This window comes from Orycteropus afer, unplaced genomic scaffold (assembly GCF_000298275.1).
Source record: "Orycteropus afer afer isolate SDZICR_OR568_19922 unplaced genomic scaffold, OryAfe1.0 scaffold00540, whole genome shotgun sequence".
NCBI lineage: Eukaryota > Metazoa > Chordata > Mammalia > Tubulidentata > Orycteropodidae > Orycteropus > Orycteropus afer.
In genome coordinates this window covers 364,426-380,291 of record NW_006922127.1, presented here as the reverse complement: position 1 = coordinate 380,291, position 15,866 = coordinate 364,426, and the positions used below count along the sequence as shown (strand labels likewise).

At 45.5% G+C, this 15,866-nt stretch overlaps 1 protein-coding gene across 1 annotated transcript in view; it reads left to right on the top strand.

Moving 5' to 3' along the window:
• The window catches only part of FLT1 (fms related receptor tyrosine kinase 1), a 201,508-nt gene that overhangs the window by 24,000 nt on the left and 161,642 nt on the right, over window positions 1-15,866 (top strand). Inside the window, exons 4-9 of the mRNA XM_007955784.1 lie at window positions 2,034-2,196; window positions 2,305-2,441; window positions 6,106-6,280; window positions 8,779-8,896; window positions 10,987-11,156; window positions 12,568-12,727. Coding sequence (XP_007953975.1) covers window positions 2,034-2,196; window positions 2,305-2,441; window positions 6,106-6,280; window positions 8,779-8,896; window positions 10,987-11,156; window positions 12,568-12,727 — 923 coding nt within the window. The remainder of the gene's footprint in view (window positions 1-2,033; window positions 2,197-2,304; window positions 2,442-6,105; window positions 6,281-8,778; window positions 8,897-10,986; window positions 11,157-12,567; window positions 12,728-15,866) is intronic.

Here is a 15,866-nt window from a genome sequence, read left to right as displayed (position 1 = left end):
TCTGGTTAACAGGCAAGTGTCTTAGCCACTATGCTACCAGAGCTCCCGAGAATAACATTAGCAAATAACATTAGCAAATTACATGCTTCGACAATGGATGTTATTAATGACAAGATGTGTCCAAAACAAAACATACCAACCATAAATGCAGTTCATCGTAATTTGAGCACATTGTAAGTTGGGGACTCCCTGTAGTGAACTAGTACACGTCCTTCATAGTAAAAGGATGGTACGGATACGTTCCTGCACGGTGTGACTGACAGCCCTCATCCTTCGTGTAGCGAGGGCTCAGGAAATGTTTGTTGCTGGTGGAACAAGTTTGAAGGGTTTCAGTGGTTTTCAGTATCACTGACTGGGTCCTGAAGTGGGATGGAGGTGTGTCCTTGCCCCATTCTCTTGGACCACTTTCCCGAGTTGTCAATTTATCTTGGCCCTCAATACAGTCCACCAGAGATGCGTTTTGCCTCCATTCCATCCGTGTGAGTCATTGTCAAGAACGAAAATCATGGCAGAGCCGGGAACCCCAGCTGAACTCCTCAACTGATGGAAGAAAAAACTCAGTTCCCCGGGGTGGTCGCAGCCGCCCTGGGCCACACTGGGAGTTGGGACAGAAGTCTTGACTTCTCTCTCAGTGCTCTTGCCAACCTTTCAAACGGTTACCTAATTAATTAACTAATTGTTTACTTTTTGTTGTGATTTGTGTGGAATTTTACCAAGCAGTTGCGTTTTCCATTCAGCAGTTGCACACGTTTTGTTTGGTGATGCTGGTTATATTCCCGGTAGTGCCAGAGCTCCCCGCCCGCTTCCTCCCTGTGTTTAGCCCTTCCCTGTGTCCTTCTTGCCTCTGTCTTCCTGCCTCCCTCCCTCTCTCCCTGTCCACATGTTGCCCTTCTGATCCGCCCTGGCTGACAGTTCTAAGGATTGCATCTCTCTGGTGTAGGTGGTCCGCTTGTAGGCCTGTCGTTGGAGCGTTAATTTTGTCCTTGGTTTTTCCATAATAACTCAGATCAAATTCAAGGAGAAGGCCTTTCTCCCTGTATACGCCCCAGTTTTCCGTTTCAGCTCATTAGAAACAAGGTGAAATTCACTTCAAACCCCAATCACAACTCTGGCGATACCTAGCAACATGGTTATTGTCACTGGGGGAAGAAACACGTGTGACTTTGGGAATGGAAGTTCCTACCATGGAGTCACAAATCAGATGCATTTCTTTAACAAGCAATAAAAACAAATGATAGATGGGTAGAAAGAGGAAAGTCAGGCGTACTTCTCGAAAGAAGGTAGAAGAGGCTGGAAACCTCTTTATGGCTGCTTGGCATTTCCTTTATAATCTGTGGGGGCAGGTCATGGGGACGTGTTTTATTATTGTGAATTAATTTATTAATTTATTTACTTGTTTCCCAAGTGGGAAACAAAGCAGTCTACTGCCTCTGAAAATTGGGCTGGCAACCTGACGTTGAAGGAGCCTGGTGGTGTGGTGGTTAAAGCACTCTGAACCCACCAACAGTTCTGCAGGAGCAGTTCTGCAGCTGTCAATCTACTCAAACCAAACCCACTGCCGTGGAGTCAATTCTGACTCACAGCGCCCCTAGAGGACAGAGTGGAACTGCCCCACAGGGTTTCCTAGGCTGTCAGTCTTTACAGAAGCAAAGCCCAAACCACACCCACTGCTGTGGAGTTGATTCCAACTCACAGCGCCCCTAGTGGACAGAGTGGAACTGTACCAGAGGGTTTCCATTGCTGTCAATCTTTACAGAAGCCTACTGCCTCATCTTTCTCCTAGGGTACGGCTGGTGGGTTCAAACCACCACCCTTTTGGTTTGCAACCAAATGATTTAACCAGTGTGCCATAGAGCTCCCTTTGCTATATTCAAGGAAATGAAAAATCCAGCTATAACAAATCAGGGGGTTTTATCTGCCATATTTTCATTTTTGGTGAAAATAACCTTTTCACAAACTATTAGTTGAAACATTATTGCCACAGTGCTCACACAATTTTGTTCAAGTGTGTGTTTTTTTCCCCCTCATTTCAGTTTCCAGTTGATACTCTGATCCCTGATGGAAAAAGGATAATTTGGGACAACAGGAAAGGTTTTATAATCTCCAATGCAACATACAAAGAAATAGGGCTTCTGATCTGTGAAACAACAGTCAATGGACGTGTGTTTAAGACAAACTACCTGACGTATAGACAGAGTAAGTGATGGTCTTAAGCTATGAAGGTGAAGCCCAGATATTTTGTGGTTTGTCTGTCTGCTTAATGAAACACTAATTTTTAAAAAAATGTCTCTCTTATCCTCGCAGCCAATACAATCACAGACGTCCAGATAACCCCACCAAGTCCAGTCAAATTGCTTCGAGGCCATACACTTACCCTCAACTGTACTGCAACCACTCTCTTAAACACAAGAGTCCAGATGACCTGGAGTTACCCCGGTGAAGTGAGTGACCCATTTTTCTGTTTCTTCTGTAAGACAGTGCTTTTTTTAAGTAAGTGAAATCCCACTGGATTTTTGGGGAAAAGAAGGTAATTCTCAAAGGGAGGAGGAACAGCTATCTCAGTAGAGTTCTAGAAAGTTCTCCAGTCTGTTTAATTTAAGGGATCGATGCTCTGAGTTTTGGTGGTGATGACTGACTGCTTTTTGACTCAGAATTAAATTACTCCTGTGGAAAGCTGAGGAACTCTGGGGACGCAGTCCGAACCCACCAGCCACTCTGTGGTAGACAGATGAGGCAGTCTGTTTTCTGTAAAGGTTACATACAGCCCGGGCAGCCCTCTGGGGCAGTTCCACTCTGTCCTGTAGGGTCACTGTGACTTGGAATCGGCTTGATGGTAGTGGATTGGGTTTGGTTTATGGAAGCTTTCATCCCTGAGGAAGTGTTAGGTCTTGGTGCTTTTCTGGCCCTGTGTTTCGTGGGTGAGATGTGTGTAGATAGGGTCTTTGATGTGTGGGGTTTTGTTTTGAAGTGTATGGGCTGGTATTTCTATTGCGTGATTCTGGGTGGAAAAAGGGATTGTTTTCTTCTCAGAAATTGTTCTCTAGGGTTTAGAGATGAGAGAGAGAGTTATCACCAAATGCCAGGCAAGGACTGTCTTTTGTAACAGCAACAACAACAAAAAGTTCTCAGGCGGCTGTCTTTGTCAGCACATTGACTGAAGAGACTGGCAGACAGGCAGGCACCTGACTGGAGCATGTTTGGAAAAGAGACTACAGTCCAGGAGTTCAGTGTCCCCTGTTTGTCAAGTGTCACTGGAGTAGTGCTGTCCTTGAAAAATGAGAAGAATGAAGACTGAGTCGAGTTTCCTTATCCAAACTGAAACATCCTTGTGACTGATACCCACTGCCATTGAGCCCATTCTGACTCACAGCGAACCCCACTGGCTTTCCAATGCTGTAAATCTTTAGGGAAGCAGACTGCCTCATCTTCCTCCCAAGGAGCAGCTGGGGGATCTGAACCTCTGACTTTGTGGTTAGCAGCCAAATGTCTTACCCACTGTGCCGCTATGGGGAGAGGAGCTCTGGTGGTGCTGTGGTTAAACCATTGGGCTGCTAACCACAAGGTTGGTGGTTTGAACCCACTAGCCACTCAGGAGAGAATATGAGACAGTCTGTAAAGACTGACAGCCTAGGAAACCCCCTGGGGCAATTCCTCTCTGTCCTCTCAGGATACCGTGAGTGGGAATTGACTCATTGGCATTGGGTTTGATTTTTTTTTGTTTTTTTATAGATGGGGAATCTGTGGTAAACTGTGAACAAAATAATTTGGACAATGGGTCTAGCCCCCTGTGTCTGTGTCAGTATGATTTAGGTGGCATATCCCAAGTGTAATTGTTGTGGTATCATTCAGATTTCCGATCACAGAGTCTATCTATGATTAAATTATGTACAAAAGATAAATGAATGCATTACCCCCAAGCCATTGTTATTGTTGTTGTTGTTTTTCCTCGTTAACATTTCTTTCCACGGAAATAAAATAACTTAGCAACAGAAAGGTATGGAAGTGCCCTGGTGACACGTGAAAGACTTACTGGTCGTAAACTCTTTTCTAGAAAGTGATGTTTCACGGGAAGAAAAATGCTATGACTTGTGGCAATATTTCCAATATTTTGAAAGAAGCAAAATAAAGTATTGATAAATACTCTTGAACTATTGAATATCAATAATCTAAAACTGTTCAGTAGAACGTTCTGGAATGGAAATATTCTGTCCTGGGCTGTCTAATATGGTTAACATCTAGCTACATGTTATAGGGAACCCTTGAAATGAGGCTGGCGTAATCAAGGAACTAAATTTTAAATTTTAATGAACTTGAATTAATGTGGCCAGTGGCAGCAGGCCTGGAGACGGCAGCTCTAAACCAAGGAGTCACTGTTTTCCGAGGTAAAAGTGAGCACCAAGATCCCTTGGGTGGCACAGATAGTCTGCACTCACCTAGGAACCCAAAAGTTGCTTGTTTTGACCCACCCAGTGGCGCTACGGACGAGGCACCCCTGACAGGTGGCTTCTGGGAAGATTACAGCCAACCCAACTATGGAGTCTCCCCAAATAAACACATAAACAGAGAAATGCCTAAAAGCTCAGACCAGTGTTATGCCAACTTGGGGGAAAGAAGGTAGCCCTTTAAGGAAGGAGAAATACCTAGATAAGGAGAGTTTTGGAAAGTTCTTCCGCTTGGTGCTTTGATTTTGGTGGGGAGGTTGACATTTTCTGTCTGGTTACTGCTAAGGATGAGGAACATGGCCTCATCATTGGCCGTTTCCCACAGGGCAATAAAAGGATAGATGAGTGGAAATTTATTAAACACAGCCCAGAGGGGAACTAAGTCCAAGACCCAAAGATCAGTTCTGGACAGCTTCTGTAATCTGCTTTTTTCCCATGCCCCCTTATGGGGAAGGATTGAGAGGAAAAGATACCATATTACTTGTAACGTATAATGTCAAAAAAGAAAAAGGAAGGCATAATGAAAGGATAAGGTAATGTGATCTCGTACCTCACAACTGGGAGCAGGTCATGAGGCCCCTCTAGGTCTTCCCTGTGGTAAACATGGGACAACAGCCCCCCTCCGCCCCACCCTGGAGATTCTGTGTTTTGTTTTGGTCTTCCCTGAGGTAAACATAAGACCCCTCCACACCCAGCATCTAAATCTTCTCTGGGTCTTCCTGAGGTAAACATGGATGCCAAACCCCCCAGCCCCCATGACCATCTAGGTCTTCTTGTGGTCTTTTCTAAGGTAACCAATCTCTCCCATGAGCCTCTAGGTCTTCCCTGAGGTAAATATGAGATGACACACCCTCCCAAGTGTTGGCTTTGAAAACTTGTTGATGGCGCTGTATGCCCCTAGATCCATTTACTACATTTTAGCAAGCACCACTCCAATAATCAAATAATGAAACTGGGATTGTTATACCTTCGTAGGTGTAGTGGGGTCGCATTATCTTTTCCTTCCCTTCTAGTAGGGCAGTAGAAGGAAAGTCCAATGGTGATTTATTAAGGGAAGCACTGTCATTAAGGCAGATAGTGATGATAATCATTGTCTGTGTTTATGTGTAGTGTTAATGCCTGGAGGAGAAAGACACTGTATCTGTACTTCAAAGAGCTGAGTTCCTGGCCTTCTTTGGCCAGGATCTGTTCACTTCAGGGACTTTGTTGTTGTTGTTGTTGTTGTTGTTATGTGCTGTCAAGTGGATCGGACTCATAGCAACCCCGCCTTGGGTTTCCAAGGGAAAAATGGAGGCAGCGTGTGTGAAAGTCCATTTGAAGATAAACCAAAACCCAAACCCACTGCCGTCAAGTCGATTCCGACTCATAGCCAACCCCATTGGGTTTCCAAGGCGGTAAATCTTTACAGAAGTAGATTGCCTGGTCTTATTTCCACGGAGTGGCTGGTGGGTTTGAACCACCAGGCTTCTGGTTAGCAGGCATGAGGTGCTAAATACAAGCACGCTCAGGCAGAGATGTATTCTTAAGCATCTCACTCTAGTTAGGTTCGACAGGCTGCCCACTGTAAAAGGAAGTTGTTGAAGTATTGATTTCAGTTACGGTCTGAGACATGCTGTAACCTTTAGAGCTCCTTGTACATTTAAGTTATGCGTTTCCTTCCTAGGCCAGTAAGAGAGCTTCCATAACCCGATGGATCGACAGAAGTGACCCATTTGCCAACTTATTCTACAGTATCCTTGTCATTGACAAGGTGCAGAACAGAGACAAAGGCCTTTATACTTGTCGCGTGAAGAGTGGGCCGTCCTACAAAACGGCTAACACCTCCGTGCATATATACGGTAAGCAGTAGTTCCCAGTGGCCAAGGGGTGCTTGCTTCTCATCATTGTGGATTCTGTGTCTTCTTTTAGTCTTCCCTGAGGTAAACATAAGACCCCCCCACACACTCACATCTAAATCTTCTCTCAGTCTTCCCTGAGGTAAACATGGATGCCACCTCCCCCATGACCATCTAGGTCTTCTCTTGGTCTTTTCTAAGGTAACCAACCTACTAAGGCTAGTAGGGTCTTCCCTGAGGTAAATATGAGATGACACACCCTCCCAAGTGTTGGCTTTGAAAGCTTGTTGATGGCTGTCTCTGCCCCCAGATCCATTTATTATGTTTTAGCAGCAACTGGCAAGCACCGCTCCAATAATAAAGTACATTTAAGTTATGCAATAACTTGGGTTCTAGAAAACAAGTCCGTTTTGGGGGGTGGGGGATGTACAACAATTACAATGCTATGAATGAATGGAACTTGTTCATGGTCCCCCTGTCTTCCCCTTGTCCCCACCAGAAAACAAACCACATTAACCAAAAATCAAAACCCATGCCATCTAGTTGATTCGGACTCAAAGTGACCCTGTAGGGTGGAGTTGAACTCCCCTATAGGGTTTCCAAGGTTGGAATATTTACAGAAGCAGACTTCCACACCTTTCTCCCCTGGAGTGAGTGGCTAGTGGGTTCAAACCACTGACCTTTTAGTTAGCGGCCAAGGCCTTTAACCACTGCGCCACCAGAGCTCCTATGCAAAACATATTAAATGCTGTTTAGTTGGAGTCCTTTTGAATTGGATGGAGAGTCTTTTCTTGACAAGTTTATTTTGGCCAGTAATTCACTTAGATCATCTTAACATTTTGTTTATGAACGACTTTATTTGGTGTTTCATATAAATAGAAAAAAGATGCCTAGTTTTTCCTCTATTACCTGGGGAAATTTTTGCAGGTATTATTATGAATTACTCACTGCCATTGAGTGGATTCGACTCATAGCAACCCCTCCTTGGGTTTCCGAGGAAGTATTTCTAGGCAGTATTTCTATGGAAGTAGATTGCCCCATCTGCCTTCCAAGGAGTGGCTGGTGGGTTTGAACTGCCACCCTTCTGGTTAGCAGTCAGATGCCTTAGGCACTAAGCCACCAGAGCTCCTTTCTCATGCATGTTGTTGTTGTTGTTGTTATGTGCCGTAGAGTCAGACTGCCTTCCGAGGAGTGGCTGGTGGGCTTGAACCGCCCACCTTCTGGTTAGCAGTCAATTGCCTTAACCACTATGCTACTAGAGCTCCCTTCTCATGCATAGGAGGTGAAAATACCATGCCTAGGGTCAGGTGTGCCTTAGTCTTCAAAGTGACATCTGTGTGTGTCATACTGCCCTGCCTTTATTTTTAAGAGCTCTGGTAGCGTAGTGCCTAAGGCATGTGACTGCTAACCAGAAGGCTGGCGGTTCAAACCCACCAGCCACTCCTCAGAAGGAAGGTTGGGCAATCTACTTCTGTAGAGATACTGCCTCAGAATCCCAAGGAGGGGTTGCTGTGAGTTGGATCTGACTTGACAGTGCCATTGTTTTTGTGTCTCTGGGACTTAAAACCATTTCTAAGTATTTCACCACTTAGGTTGCTTTTTGGTGATTTTCACTGTTGGTCAACCTTGGGGCTCATTGATAGCTTCAGTCATAATTCATGCTGTGTTTATTCACTGGTTGCATCCTCCCTAAAGGCAGTTGCAAAAACAGCAAGGAGGCCACATGTTCTGACCTTCTCTAATCCCACAAGAGGAAGACAGGATTACCAGCAGTAACCCAAGGCCTATTCCTGCCAGGCCAGACATGCTGCCTCCCTCCAGCCCTTTCACCAACCGTTCCTCCCAAAGCACCCACCACCTCTCTCCTGGGTTCAATAATTCGCTGCAGTGGCCACACAGAACTCACAGATTATGGGGTTTATTAGGGAAGCACCAGGCTACAACTCAAGTTCAGGAAGAACGCTCAGTCTCTCTCCCAGCCCACCATCCCTCAGCCAACAGTCTCTCACAGTCTCTCTCCCAGCAGTGCTGGTCCCTCGGTGTCTCACTCAGCGATGCGTGTCTCTTGCGTCTCTTTCCCAGCAATGCATGTCTCAGGAACGCATGTCTCTTTCAGCAGCACGTCTTCCTCAACCAGCAGTCAGAGAGAGTTCTGCCTCTAGGAGGCCACCTTTTGAGCCCGGCAGAGTGGCCAAACTAGCCAATCACAGCATCAAAACTCTAAGCACCTGAGAGAGAGTGGGCACCTCCCAGAACATTGTTTTGTGCCACTCCCAACACAAATACTCCAGGTGGACACCTTCAGCAATCAGGAGCTCCTGAGTTGCTCATTCCACTACTGAGTTTACAATGACTTATGGGTAGAAAAGCCATACAAAGTAATTTACTACACTGTAGCAGTGAAGTTTTGTTTGTTTTAGTTTGTTGCTGTTTTTTTTTTTCCTGACATAAAGATACTCTTTTCTGATGTACTTACCACATCTCTTCTTCTCCTCTCAAAGATAAAGCGTTCATCACTGTGAAACATCGAAAAGAACCGGTGCTTGAAACCGTAGCTGGCAAGCGGTCTTACCGGCTGTCTACAAAAGTGAGGGCATTTCCCTCACCAGAAGTTGTGTGGTAAGACCATAATCACTTTTTTTTTCTTTAAATCAGTTAAGATATGTTTGGAAGTGGGAAGATGCAGGAGCCCAGTGGCATGACTTCCTGAGGGGAAAAAAAAAAGCTGTCACGTTCCCCAGATGGAGAGCTAAGAAGGGGATTGACTTCCTGGTGGGAGTCGGGTGGGGGAGGGGAGGGGGTCAACCTGACAGGATGGAGCCAGGGTTTAGAGTCTCTTGCATCTTCATGACGGTTTGGTCAGTCACTCACAGGGACTCAGGTTGTGCATCTCTGAATCTCCCGATGATGTCATTGTCCTTTGAATGGACCGTGTTGGGCAGTGACTAGGACACGTTTCGAATATGTCCCATGGTCTATTAACCCTGAAGAAGTGGGCTCTTGTCAGGAGGAAGCTGGAAATGATTATTTTATGTTCAGCTGGATGGAAAGTTCCAGTCCTGTTTTCATATTAACCAAACCTTCGTAGAGACAAGACCTATTCAGTTGTCTGGACAAATGGACCTGCTTGAACTAATTTTTTTTTTTTTTAAATTTTGGCTCGAAGGTTGCATATTCAGAAACTCCTTCTGTGTTTTTTCTAATACTAGTCAAACACCTTGATAGAAAACAATGTAATCTGTTTATAATCTGTGGTCGTTTTGTTAAATCACTTTTAAACACTAATATCTTTGGCTCAAGTCATTATATTTTTAACAAAGGGTATAGTACAAAGCTGATTAGGAAAACAACCCATTCAGTATAGAAGTGGTGTCATTTTCGAATCTCTCCACAACCAGAGCTTACTTTTCTTTCAAAAGAAAAACCTGTAGTGTTTGTTTTCAGTTTCCTCAAGTAGTTAATTAGGAATTAAAGAGGAAATTAAATTTTGTGTGCTGCCCCTTTGTATCCCCTCAATAGAAAAGGAACTTTTTTTTTTTTTTGCTTTGTGATATCTGAAAGGTTTGTAAGTAAATTTTTTAGGAGTGTACATTATTCTTTGGTAGGAATTTTATTGCCGTAGTAGTTACGTTTTCTCTTTCAGTGTCTGGGAGCATCCTAGCTATTAAACAGAACTGATTGCTTCAGTAACTAAGTAGCAGGAGCTTGAAAAAAAAAATCAAAACACCTTTGAAAATGGTAACTTGATTGTTGGGAATATTTTTAGGCATCTTAAGGTGATACTTATAATCCCACAATATAAGCATCATCGTGTTAATTGCTTTGGAATTGAGATCCAGTGGCAACAGGAAATTTGATGGCAGGACTATGCCAACAATATTATAGCATTTTACAGAAGACAGTCAATTCCTAACAGATTAAAACAGGACCCATTTAAAGAACCGCACATATTCATAAAACTGTAGAATCTTAACGTTCAAAGCGATCTTTGAGATGCTATAGAAAACTTGGACAAGCTGGGGCTCAAGCCAATTAAGTCACAGCGTCACACCATTCAGGGGACCCCCCCCCCACCAATTCTGCATGTAATGGAGTGATTTTGAGATTCTCATTCTATATTTTAAAAAAAATGGTTTATACTTTCTGTTTGTGGGTTTTGTGTCTTACCAGTTCTTCCTCAGGGGAAGAAAAATCTTGATATCTTAATTCTTTATAACTTATGAAAGGGACAACTGGTGTGCCCATTTATATAACTAATATGAACTCCACATGAGTTCACAATGGGGAGGTCTATTTTTATTTTTATCTGGAGAAGTGATCTATTTGAGCTGACTTACAATGGCCCTTGTAGTGCTGATGGAGTCGCACGGAAAACTCTGAAAAAACATCTTGGGTGGAATCAGACCTGGTGGCTCTGGGTTTATACTTAATGTGCAGTGATGGGCATGGATGCTTTCGCCAGCACGTGTCTGTCTTCCCTCAGCTTACTCCTTCCCCTTTGCCAACAAATATGAAACTGCCCCCTTTCTAAAAACCATGCCTGCCTGTACTGAAAAGTTCATGCCTACAACAAGTTTTAAGTCACTGCTGAGGGTCAGGGCCATGAGATGGGAAAACTAGAGCCTACCACAAACTTTAGTGAAGAGGTTATCAAAGAGATGTCTGAGAGGTGATGCCAAGTGACTTATTGATCCTTCTCTTCCCCAAAGGTTAAAAAATGGGTCACCTGCAACAGAGAAGTCTGCCCGCTATCTGGTTCACGGCTATGCGTTAATTATCAAGGATGTCACTGTAGAAGACACAGGCAATTATACCATCTTGCTCAGCCTAAAACACCCCAGTTTGCTTAAAAACCTCACCATCACACTCATTGTGAACGGTAGGTTTAAGGCTCTTGCTTTATGCTTCTAGCTCTAGGGAAGTGAATGAAATTTGTAAACTTCAAAGTCAGGGTCATGACATTCAGGACGATGATTTTTTTTTTTTTTTTTTTAGTAAATAAAATAGTTATTCATTCATTTCATTTCAGTAATCACAGCAGTAATAGAAAGATTGTGCCACCTTGTTCTCTGTCTTGATGGAGTGAGAAGGAAAATACAAAGTGAACTGAATTCTTGAAGAACTTCCTGTAATCACCTGACCTCAGAGACATTTCTCTACCCGAGAGATTTATGTGAAAATGAACCACAGAAAATGATGTGAATATTTTACTTTGTAAAACAGGTCACTCATTTTGACTTATAGAAATGCTTTCAAAGCATAACACATTTTACTAAAGCTTCCTGGAAAACCTCACATACATAATACAATCTTATTTGATATTTACATTAACTCTGTGACATTCAAAGGAACCCTGGTGATGGTTAAGTGGTTAAGTACTTGGCTGCTAACCGAAAGGTGGCAGTTTGAACCCACCGGTTGCTCCATGGGAGAAAGATGAAGAAGTCTGTTTGCATAAAGATTGACAGCCTTGGAAACCCTGTGGGGCAGTTCCACTCTGTCCTCTAGGGGCGCTGTGAGTCAGAATCACTCCATGGCAGTTGGTGTGGTTTGTGCCTCATCTTTCTCCTGTGGAGCGGCTGGTGGGTTTGAACCCCCAACCTTTCAGTGAGCAGCCCAGTGCTTGAACTGCTGTGCCACCAGAGCTCCTTATGAGGTCCCTAGGAACCATGTTATTATCTGCAATTCACGTACGACCAAACGAAGGTCTAAACCTTTGAAAGCAGTGGCATTCAAACCTTTTTTGGCTGCCATTGGGAAAGACAACACAATTTTTTGTTGTTTCAAACACCACTTACACTCCAGTCATAACAGTCAAATGCTTGTTACTTCCTAAAGCAGCGTGCATTTTCAGAATTGTAACCCTAACGTCCATACCATGGGGTCTAATATTTAATGTTCTCCTAAAACCCTTGGAAGCTCTGGTAGCATAGTGCCTTAGGCACTTGACTGCTAACCAGAAGGCTGGCGGTTCAAACCTACCAGCCACTCCTCGGAAGGAAGATGGGGCAATCTACTTCTGTAGTGATACTGCCTTGGAAACCCAAGGAGGGGTTGCTGTGAGTCGGATCTGATTTGACGGCACATAACAACAACAAACAAAACACTTGGCACTTTCTTCTATAATTGGCATTTCCTTGACTGATACGAGGGGCTGTTTGTTGTTTACGGATTGTTTTATTCTCTGATGGCAGGACCACCAAGCGTGTGGTCCTTCACGCTGTGGCCTGGGAGGGAGAAGTCACTGGGACAGCTTCTGACTCCTGTCCCCTTCTTCATCTCCTTTCCAGTGAAACCCCAGATTTACGAGAAGGGCGTGTCATCGTTTCCAGACCCACCTCTCTACTCGCTGGGCAGCAGACAGGCCCTGACCTGCACCGTTCATGGTGTCCCCCAGCCTACAATCAAGTGGTTCTGGCGGCCCTGCCTCCACAGTCATTCCAGAGCCAGGTAGGGCTGGTTCGTCCCTCGATGGGCTTAAAATGCTTTTTGGCACCTGGGATCGGAATTCTTTAATGGACAGAGATGAGAGAGGGTAGTTACTTCTTTCTGCTGGGCAGTATATTTGGGGCAGAGCCTTCCCCCACCGTCAGACCCACCACAGAACCACCACTTCATACCTTTTCTCTTTAGGGTGCGCTTTGGGGAGCATAGTCACCGCACTGAGGTCACCCTGTGAGTCGTGATTTGAGCTCAGGCTGGACTTCGAGTTTCTTTGTTTCCCAATTCAGGATCCATGGTTCTGATTTGGCGTCCAGTGAACTCAGGACTGGGTCTTCCATAGTCTGATGATTAGCGTCGTTCAGACGGTTGGGGCTTTGCTCACACTCCTCCACCGTTAGAAACGGTCCTCCCACCGTTTTCTGCCTCCTCTGTCCTCCAAGGCTTGGCTCCAATGTCACCTGATCTGGGAACCCCGATGGCCTCACTCGTACCTCCCCCCTCCTTAGGATGAACAGCAGCACTTTGTCCCCACTGGGCTCACTAGAGGTGCAGGTTGGCCTTCTCTAGGTGATGAGCTGACTGAGTAACCCTTGATCCTTCAGGGCCTTGCACAGTGTGTGGCATACGGGTGGCGCTCAGTGTACATTGGATGAACGAACTGAGTAAAGAATCCGTTTCGACCCTCTTGCCTGTGCAGTCTTTCCTTGCATCCTGTTGATGACTAAGCCCTATTTATTTTTGTCCCCTTTTTGTTTAGTCTAGAGGGATGCTACTAATGATAGTTCACAGGAGCTCATTTGAAGGACAGGAATAGAATGGATAGGTACAAAAATATGATGATAATGAGACAATCCCAGAAGTTGCATTAGGCCACAGGGGTTTCTTGAAAGCTCATGACTCTGCTCGCAGGGTGTGTGGGCTGGTTGCGATTAAGAACACCTCCCCACAGAGACACACACACACACAAACACAGAGAGACAAGCACAGATGCACAGAAAGACATACACAGACACACAGACAGACATGCACACAGAGACACACAGACACAGATGTGCACACAGAGACACACAGACACACCCAGACACACAGACACAGACAGCACACACAGACGTATGGACACATGCAGTGAGGCACCCACAGACATACACAAACGCATAGAATCACACATACGCAGAGAGGCACACACACACAAGAGACACACAAACACATGCAGAGATACACAGACGCAGAGGCTCACACATGCACACATACAGGCACACGGAAGAACATTCACACAGACACACAGAGACACACTCACTGATACACAGACCAGACAGGCACACACACAGACACATACCGACACACAGAAACCTAGCTTGATAAAAAATAGATAAGGCCTAACTCTAGCCTAAGGAGCTCTGGTGGTGTAGTGGATAAGGCATTTGGCTGCTACCCGGAAGGTGACCGGTTCAAACCCACCAGTCGCTCTGCAGGAGGAAGCTGGGGTGATCTGCTTCTGTAAAGATTTACCGCCTCAGAAACCCAGTAGGGGTTGCTATGAGTCGGATTAGACTTGATGGCCATGGGTTTTGTTTTTTAAGTCCAGCCTGACAGCCTCAGGTGGTGGTTTGGTCTCCTGGACCCTTCGTGATCCCGACTCTGTGCCGCTGCAGTCTTGTGTTTAGGACTCTGACTTGGGAGGTGGAGTCACTGATGACGTCCGGCCTCCCTGAGAAGGCCGTCGGGTGTGTCAGTGCAGTGCCATTTTCTGAAAACAGGAGCATGGGCACATACCACGACTATCTTCTCTACCACTGTGTGTGTTTAACCCGCAAAAGAGTAAGATCTCCTGGGATTTCTTGGTGGTTTGCTAATTTCGGATAACCCACTGCCGTCGAGTCAATTCCAACTCATGGCAACCCCCACTGGGTGTCCAAGGCTGTAAATCTTTATGGGAGTAAATTGCTTCATCTTCCTCCCATGGAGCAGCTCGTGAGTTTGAATCACCGACTTTCTGGTGAACAGCCAAATGCCTTACCCACTTCACGACCAAACCACTGCTGTTGAGTCAGATCTGAGTCACAGTGACCCCTCCTTGGGTTTCCAAGGCGGTATCACTACAAGAAGTATATTGCCCTATCTTCCTACACCACCAACGGAAAACACAGCACACTGCCATGGAGTCGGATCTGACTCATAGCGACCCCTCCTTGGGTTTCCAAGGCGGTATCACTACGGAAGTAGATTGCCCAACATTCCTTCGGAGGAGTGGCTGGTGGGTTTGAACCGCCAGCCTTCTGGTTAGCAGTCAGGTGCCTTAGGCACAAAGCCACCAGAGCTTGGAAAGGACAATTATGAGAGAACATGCTGTTGTAAAGTTAGGTGTGAACATTGCTAGTCAAGTATGGTGTGGAGCATGAGGGAAGCCGAGGTGGCACTTCAGAAACATTAGCCCTCTTTTTGTGGTCCCTTTGAGGTGTCTAAGGAGCTGTAGTGGTGCACTGGTTCGGAGCTTTGCTGCTCCTTGAAAGGTCGGCAATTCTAACCCACCAGCTGCTTCATGGGAGAAAGACATCGTAGTCTGTTTCCATCACGATTCCAGACCCACTGCCGTCGAGTCATTCCAGACTCATCCTGACCCTAGAGCACAGAGTAGAAACCCCGTAGGGTTTCTAAGGCTGAAATCTTTAAGGAAGCAGACTGCCACATCTTTCTCCCAGCTGAGCGGCTGGAGGTTTCAAGCTGCTGACTTTTTGGTTCACAGGCAAGTGTTTTAACCAGTGTGCCACCAGTTCTCCTTCTCATAAAGATGACAGCCCTTGAAACCCTCTGAGGCAGTTCTGCGCTGTCCTGCAGGGTTCCTATGAGTCTGAATCGACTCCATGGCAGTGGGTGTGATTTGAGCTTTGCTTCTTAAAAGATAACAGCCTTGGAGACCCCGTGGGGCAGTTCCACTCCGTCCTCTAGGGGTGCTGTGAGTCAGAATCCACTCCACAGCAGTGGGTGTGGTTTGGGCTTTGCTTCTGTGAAGATTGACAGCCTTGGAGACCCCGTGGGGCAGTTCCACTCTATCCTCTAGGGGCGCTGTAAGTCAGAATCACTCCACAGCAGTGGCTGTGGTTTGGGCTTTGCTTCTGTGAAGATTGACAGCCTTGGAGACCCTGTG